The following is an 8,619-nucleotide window of genomic DNA, read 5'->3' as shown; positions in this document are numbered from 1 at the left end:
CCACAGTCGGTCATATGTTAGAAGTAGATACGAATTAAGACTGTCATGGGTTGGCTTGTAGAGGTCTAAGGTGTTGGACAAAGGGCTACAACACTCATGAGTGCTCATAAGTTCTGAGTATTGGATTCAACCCGCGCTCATTGGAATCACTTCATGGATTTTATCACGAGTGATCATGAGACGATAATATCTTATATTCTTCAAACCTAGAGATATGAGTTGTTACTATGAGTTGGTTGTACATTGATTGCATGGAAACGCATTTGGTAACTCGGTGCTATAAAACGTGTCTTTGTGTATGATTCAACAAATAGTAGAACAAGCCATATGAGTCGAAGTTTATCCATTCCTTTTACCTTCGGGATAAAAGCGATATCTGTGGGCCCCTCGATGATTTGATGATGACAAATGGAAGTGCTCGGCCGGGCCAGGACTAATTTGATTTGTTCAATTAGTCAGTCGTCATAAATCGGAAATCGGGAAACAACAAATGGACAGAGAGAATGATTTTAATCCATGTCTCAGTCCATATGATATCTAGAATGGAGGAATATATGATCCCTTATCTAATGGACAAGTTCGTTGACGAGATCAGAGTTCGACAACGGCTTTAAGAGCTACGATTGCCAGTTGGTTCCTGAAGTCATACGCAATAATAGTTTTAGACTTATCCAAGTGGGAGACTGTTGGATTAATGTCTAAGTCCATAACTATATTTGGTATGTACTTGACCCGACCCGGCATGGTCCATTTGGGTTGCACTTCACCGACACAATTTATATGGATAATCTTTTGAGAATAGTATGTTTATGATTAATATTAATATATTATAAGTTCTAATATATTATTATGGAATCATATTATTTAATTAGTATTGATCAAGAATTAATTTAGAATTAATTAAGTGATCAAAGGGAACTAATTAAATATGGACTCTTATATATATGGAATGGGCCAAGTTTATTTAGGTTGGGCTAAGCTTTCATGGATAGTCCATGGAGTGTTTAACCCATGGATCCTAAGAAATGAAAGGTCATGGGTATTAGGGTTTAACCCTAATCCTCCACACTATATAAAGATGTCCTTGGTTGGTGAAATTGGCACTAGTGTGGATACACTAAGAAGGGCTAGCCAATTTCACAAGAGAGAACCAAGTATCCATATTCTCTAAAGTATTCCAAGGTGTCTTGGTGATTTGTGATTCCACTTGAGGCTTCCACACTATTGGGGCTAAGCTCTTAAAGCTTGAAGACATCAAGCTACATCAAAGGTATGTATTATATCTTGTTACAATAATTGATTTGTATGCTAGATTAGGATAATACCTTGGAAGTTCTTATTTGCATGTATAATAGAGAAAACATAGATCCAAGGTATTTAGGGTTGCATGTACACTTAGGAGTGTTAGAATGCTCAAAACCCAACAGTACTTTCGTTGACACAACACTTACATGGTGGAATAGCCATGTGAATACAATGGGAATTGATACTGCAAATTCCATGAAATGGGAGGAAATAAAAATGATGCTAGTAGAGGAGTATTGTCCTAGGGAGGAAATACATAAACTGGAACAAGAACTGTGGACCCTAACCATGAAGGGTTTAGAGATAAAAGCTTATACCGCTAGATTTAATGATCTTGTTTTAATGTGTCCAACACTTGTGACCCCTGAATATAAAAAGATTGAGCGATATATCTGGGGTTTAGCATCGCAAATCAAAGGCATGGTGATCGCATCAAAGCCTACGACTTATGACAGCACCAAGAGGATAGCTCATCAGCTAACCCTCACAGAGATCCAAGGAACAGAAGTGGTCTAAAAGGCTGAGTCTCCCAAAGCTAGAACAAACAAGCGCAAGTTTAATAAGAAGAATCCTAAACAATCATCTGAGAAAAGACAAGAAGTGGCAACCAACTATGCAGCCACAACAGCAGTACCTACTCAACCAAAGTCTGTATGGTGCAATCACTACAACCGTCATCACCCAGGTGACTGTTTTGGTTACATGAAATGCAAAAAGAAGGGGCATACTGCTAGTTACTGCAGGAGCACAACACCTGCAACAGTCAATCAACAAACAAATACTGGAACAGGTCGTGGTGAAGAAAGAAAGTGTTATGAGTGTGGAGAGGTTGGACACATCAAGAAAGAATGTCCAAAGTTAAGGAGCCAAGGAGGCATAGGGCGTAGCATGTCATTTGTGATCAGAACTAGAGAGGCTATCCAGGACCCTTCGGTTGTATCTGGTACGTTACTCATAGATAATTTATACGCTAGCATACTCTTCGACTATGGAGCATATCGAAGTTTTATAACTCCGACATTTAGAAAATTGTTAAGTCATAAGTCTAGCATATTAAAAGAAATCTATGAAGTAGAAATCGCTAACGGTCAAACTGAGAAAACACATGAAATCCTAGAAAACTGTCTGTTAGCTCTTAATAACTACCTTTTTCACGTCAACCTCATGCCAATGCCTATTGGTAGTTTTGATGTCATAATTGGCATGGGTAGGTTATCTTCAAACCGCGCCGAAATTCTATGTCATGAGAAAGCCATACGACTACCCTTACCAAACGGCGAAGCCCTGATTATCTATGGTGATAAGTCTAGGAAAAACTCAAAGTCATCTCTTGTACCAAGATACATAAATATCTACATAAGAAATGTAGCGCATTCTTAGCCTACATTGTAGATAAGAGAAGAAAGATAAAAGAAATCAAGGACATACCTTAAGTATGTGATTTCCCTAACGTATTTCCTGAAGATCTACCTGGAATACCTCCCGTCCGACAAGTCGAGTCTCGAATCGACTTAATTCCCGGAGCAGCACCAGTAGCGAAATCTCCTTATCGGTTGGCTCCATCCGAAATGCAAGAATTATCTAGTCAGCTACAAGAACTTCTTGAAAAAGGCTTTATCCGACCAAGTTTTTCACCTTGGGGAGCACCAATCTTGTTTTTCAAGAAGAAGGACGAATCCTTTCGAATGTGTATTGATTATCGGGAGCTGTACAAGCTAACGATCAAGAATCGTTATCCGCTTCCAAGAATTGATGATTTATTCGATCAACTGCAAGGATCTAGCTACTACTCAAAGATAGATCTTAGATCAGGATACCATCAACTCAGAGTACAAGAAGACGACATTCCAAAAACAACATTTAGAACTTGTTATGGTCATTATGAGTTCTTAGTTATGTCTTTTGGATTGACCAATGCCCCAGCAGTGTTTATGGATCTCATGAATCGTGTTTGCAAACCATACTTGGATAAATTTGTGATCGTATTTATCGATGATATATTGATATATTCACGAACCAAGGAAGAACATGGTCAACACCTGCAAATAATCTTGGAACTACTAAGAAAAGAAAAGTTGTACGCTAAATTCTCCAAATGTGAGTTTTGGATTAGAGAAGTACATTTTTTAGGTCATGTAGTTAGCAATATTGGAATTCATGTTGACCCATCCAAAGTTGAAGCAATCAGGAATTGGGAAGCACCAAAGACGCCAACCGAGGTGCGTCAAATCCTAGGACTTGCTGGCTATTACCGCAGATTCATAGAGAATTTCTCCAAAATAGCCAAGCCACTTACAACACTAACCCAGAAGGATACGAAGTTCAACAGGGAAGAAAAACAAGAAGCTGCTTTTCAGAAACTGAAGCAAATGTTGTGTAGTGCACCAATCCTATCCCTTCCAGAGGGGACAGAAGATTTCGTCGTATACTGCGATGCATCAAATCAAGGATTGGGATGTGTGTTGATGCAAAGAGGAAAAGTTATTGCCTATGCATCACGACAACTTAAGGTGCATGAGAATAATTACACTACCCATGATCTTGAATTGGGAGCTGTAGTTTTTGCACTAAAAATCTAGAGACATTACCTATACGGTACTAAGTGTACTATTTTTACCGACCACAAGAGTCTCCAGCACATCTTCGACCATAAAGATCTTAATATGAGACAACGAAGATGGGTCGAATTGTTGAATGATTACGAATGTGAGATTCGTTATCATCCTGGAAAGGCAAATGTGGTAGCAGATGCCTTGAGCCGGAAAGAATATATTAAACCCCGTCGGGTACGAGCATTAACCATAACTATCTATTCTAACCTTGCCGCACAAATTAGAGAAGCTCAACTTGAGGATCTAAAAGAAGATAAAATCAAGAACGAAGCCTTGCGAGGAATGGAAAAGCAACTTATACAAAAAGATGACGGAACGCGACACTTTATGAACCGAATTTGGACGCCTAAGTTCGGTGGAGTCAGGGACTTGGTCTTAGAAGAAGCCCACAAGTCCAGATATTCCGTGCATCCAGGTTCTGACAAAATTTACTTAGACATAAAAGTACATTTTTTGGTGGCCAAACATGAAGGCAGAAATTGCTACTTATGTGAGCAAATGTTTGACTTGTTCTAGAGTGAAGGCAGAACATCAAAAGCCTTCAGGTTTACTTCAACAACCGGAAATACCTGAATGGAAATGGGAGCAGATATCAATGGACTTCATCACTAAGTTACCTAAAACTCCTAGTGGGTTCGACACTATTTGGGTAATAGTCAATAGATTGACTAAGTCTGCCCATTTCTTACCAATTAAGGAGAGCGACAAGATGGAGAAGCTGACTAGAGTTTATCTTAAGGAAATTGTTAGATTGCATGGAGTTCCAAGTTCTATTATTTCTGACCGAGATAGTAGATTCACTTCACGATTTTGGCAATCTCTACAAAAATCCTTAGGAACACGTCTAGACATGAGTATAGCTTACCATCCACAAACTGATGGTCAGAGTGAGAGAACCATTCAGACTTTAGAAGATATGCTCCGAGCCTTTGTAATAGACTTTGGAAATGCGTGGGATACTCATTTACCGTTAATTGAGATTTCCTACAACAATAGTCATCACACCAACATCAAGGCTGCACCGTTTGAGGCTCTTTATGGACGAAAATGTCGTTCCCCAGTATGCTGGGCAGAAGTTGGAGATACGCAGATGGCCAGAGAACGTACAGGCGATACCTTACGTACTGGACCAGAAATAATCCACGAGACAACTGAAAAGATCGTGCAAATTAAGGATCGGTTAAAGGCTGCACGTGATCGTCAAAAGAGCTATGCTGGTGTAAGACGTAAGCCTTTAGAATTCCAAGTTGGAGATAAATTAATGTTGAAGGTCTCTCCTTGGAAAGGTGTAATTCGTTTCGGTAAGCGAGGGAAACTAAACCCACGGTATATAGGACCTTTTGAAATTCTAGCTAGAATTGGTTATGTCGCATACCAACTCAAGTTGCCTCAAGATCTAAGTAATGTACATGATGTTTTTCACGTATCAAATCTCAAAATATGTCTATCCGATGAGACTCTTGTGGTACCTCTTGACGAGATACAAGTCAATACCAAACTCAACTTTGTGGAAGAACCTATCGAGATCATGGATCGAGAAGTCAAACAATTAAAGCAAAGTCGTATTCCCATAGTGAAAGTTCGATGGAACTCTTTGCGAGGACCTGAATTTACTTGGGAACGTGAAGATCAGATGAAAGAAAAATACCCCCAACTGTTTGACAAAACCCTATCCACAAGATAATTTTCGGGACGAAATTTTTCTAACGGGGGGAGAATGTAACACTAGCCAAAATAGGTCAATAACAATCACATGTGATTATGCTAATCATGTAATGTGATAAATGTACTATGTATTTCATGATAAACTCTAATACAAATATGAACTTTCTTTATGATACAACTCAAAGTATACGTCCACACAATTCCAAAAATATAGAGAACGTCTGAATCTGACTTCACATGAAGAAGTTATGATACACCGAACACTATAAATCTCTATAATAAGAGGAATTTAAAATAGACTTAGAATTAGCTATTTAAGTCTAAAAGAGAGTTGTAGTACTCGTAAATACCTACGCGCTCATATAAAGAACGTCAAAAACAGAGTTCATATGCAAAAGTTATGGCCTTCCGAAGATTCATCTTTCAGAAATCCTAAGCAAACTAAACTCACGACGTGAGCCTTATGACACTCACGACGTGAGGAGTCATTTATCCATATCTCGGAATCTAGAAGGTGTGACGAGGCTGCGAGGGGATAGGATCCAAACACACGACGTGAACAAAGAGTTTTTCACGACGTGAGAAGTCACATGGCCAACTTCCGAAGCTAGGGACGCAAATGGCAAGTCTACGGGTTGATCATGCAAGACTCACGACGTGAGCCTTATGACACTCACGACGTGAGAGTCCAAAATCTCAACTATAAATAGCAGGTCCGACTTCAGCCATTCATACACCAAAACTTATTCCCTTTCTCTCCTTTGCTGAGGCCATCTTGCATCCCGAGCCCCGACGATCTCCCACGTTGACCGTTTTGATTAGATAACATAAAATCACGCTACTTGTCACACCCCGAAACCGAAAGCGGAAACGTTCCGGGGCGGAGGACGTCATGAAGTATCGCAACCAATGTACATAGTAAGCATAGTAAACACAAAACATTACATTACATAGATTCATTACATTTGTTTGAAAGTACAGTAATACAAGTTTTGTAGATACATAAGATTAAACAAAAGTAAGACGTAACTTCCATATGCTCCGTCTTCTGCAAAAGAACACGGGATACCTGTCTAACGAGAACCTGAGAATACAAGCAATTTAAAAATCAGCATAAAGCTGGTGAGTTCATAAGTGTTTTGTTTTCTGAAAATGAACATGTTTCCTTAAGTTTTCTGAAAAGTTGTTATCCAAGAAAATCCCATATTTTCTTATAAAGACAGTTTAGTTAAAGTTCTGAATTTCCGTTAAATACAATAGTGTATAGTTTAATATATAAAACTATATATTGAAAACCACTGGGAATACCATCCAGTACAACAGTAGATATTTTTAATACATAAAAAATTGATTGAAAACCATGGGAATACCATCCCGTACTAGATATAAGATAGTTTTAATACACAAAAACTATAGATTGAAAGCCATGGGATTACCGTCCCGTACTAGATATAAAAACCATGGGAATACCATCCCACACTAGATATAAGATAGTTTTAATACACAAAAACTATAGATTGAAAGCCATGGAATTTCCGTCCCGTACTAGATATAAAACCATGGGAATACCATCCTGTACTAGATATAAAGACCATGGGAATACCATCCCGTACTAGATATAATTTCTATATATCAAAGATAGATATGAAAAATAAAATCCGTGAACAAACTTATATTAATACATATTGTGAGTCAGGTAACCATGCTAACACGACACCGAGACCTCCTTGACGTTCGTCAGATGTCGGACGATATCCAAAATTTGTCACCCCAGGCGTGCCCGCCTAACTGTAGCTAGCAGTTTAGGTGTGGGATTGTCAGTCCCGAATAGATCTATTCACAAATTCCACGCTCTCCCTCCAGGAGACTCTGGTTACACTTCCGGGGAGGATTTACTAATAACCCAAAGGGTTTAATGAAGACGAATCTCACAAGCTAGTATTAAATTATTCACGGTGTTCTCGGACGTTATCAAACATACTAATCGTTTTGAAACATAATACGGTAAAAACAGTTTAATACAATGGAATTATCTGGAAATATACTCTAAATTAAACAGAGATAAACTGAATCAGACATAGCTTATATATTAACTTTACATAAATTTGTGCTCGTAAAACAAGAACTAAAGATCCCAAATTATTCCTATAATAATTTGATTGTTTGCTTTACTGTAATTGAAATCTACTTAGTTATATTCAGGAAAACATCCCTTATGCTCCGCATAAACGAGGTAACGATATCTAAAAGTTTGCCATATATTTATAGAATTACACTAGTTTTAGGTTTTGAAAACATTTATTGTTTGCTTGTATTCCCCCCTGAGAACATTGAAAAACACGGAAAAAGGTGTAGGGGTATGAACTCACCAGACGAGAGATGTGCCGGTTGGATGCTAATTATCAGTTCAGGGTTTGAAACACGCAAGGTTCCTATGTAATATGAAGAAATACATAATTTGTATCTAATTAGACCTTGGTCTGTTAATTAATTAAGAATAAACACTTCTAGACGCGAAAACACTTCAATTCAAGTGTTTGGAGTGACCCGGGTGGCATCTACGGACGTATAGGGCATAGATAATGAGTTTGCTCTTCAAGAGTAAACTCCTTAGGGAGTTTATGGCCTTAAGACCATGTCCACATGAGTTCACGGCCGTGAACTCATGGATGATAGGTTTTAAGGTGTTTAAGGGTCAAATATCACTTGGGAAATGTTGCTAGGATTTAATCTAAGGCATAGGAAGGAATTTAACCACCAAAGGAACCATCAAAGGGAGTTTATGGCCCTAGACTAGGAGTTTACGGCCGTAAGCTCCTATACCTTCCTTCTCTTGATGATTTGGTGGCCTTATATCAATCACATGTGATTCAAACTAATTTTACAAGCCTTGGAATGGATTTATGGCATTATCTAGCTAATGTATAGGAGTTTACGGCCCATGAACCCATTATTTGGGGGGTTTACGGACGTGAACTCCCTATGGAGTGGTTTATATCAATTTTAAGGTCCCTAACTCGTTTGTGGTTGCTTCTAG

The 8,619-nt window shown here is 38.5% G+C and overlaps 1 protein-coding gene across 1 annotated transcript; it reads left to right on the top strand.

Moving 5' to 3' along the window:
• Positions 1-2,007: 2,007 nt before the first annotated feature.
• LOC145063966 (uncharacterized) lies at positions 2,008-2,685 on the top strand. The gene has a single exon (XM_079011513.1). The coding sequence runs from the start codon at positions 2,008-2,010 to the stop codon at positions 2,683-2,685; it is 678 nt and encodes a 225-aa protein (XP_078867639.1).
• The last annotated feature ends 5,934 nt before the right edge of the window (positions 2,686-8,619 follow it).

This window comes from Lactuca serriola, chromosome 7 (genome assembly GCF_051521515.1).
Source record: "Lactuca serriola cultivar US96UC23 chromosome 7, Lser_US96UC23_V15, whole genome shotgun sequence".
Taxonomy (NCBI): domain Eukaryota; kingdom Viridiplantae; phylum Streptophyta; class Magnoliopsida; order Asterales; family Asteraceae; genus Lactuca; species Lactuca serriola.
The sequence above is the reverse complement of the archived record's forward strand: the minus strand, read 5'-3'. Positions and strand labels throughout refer to the sequence as shown.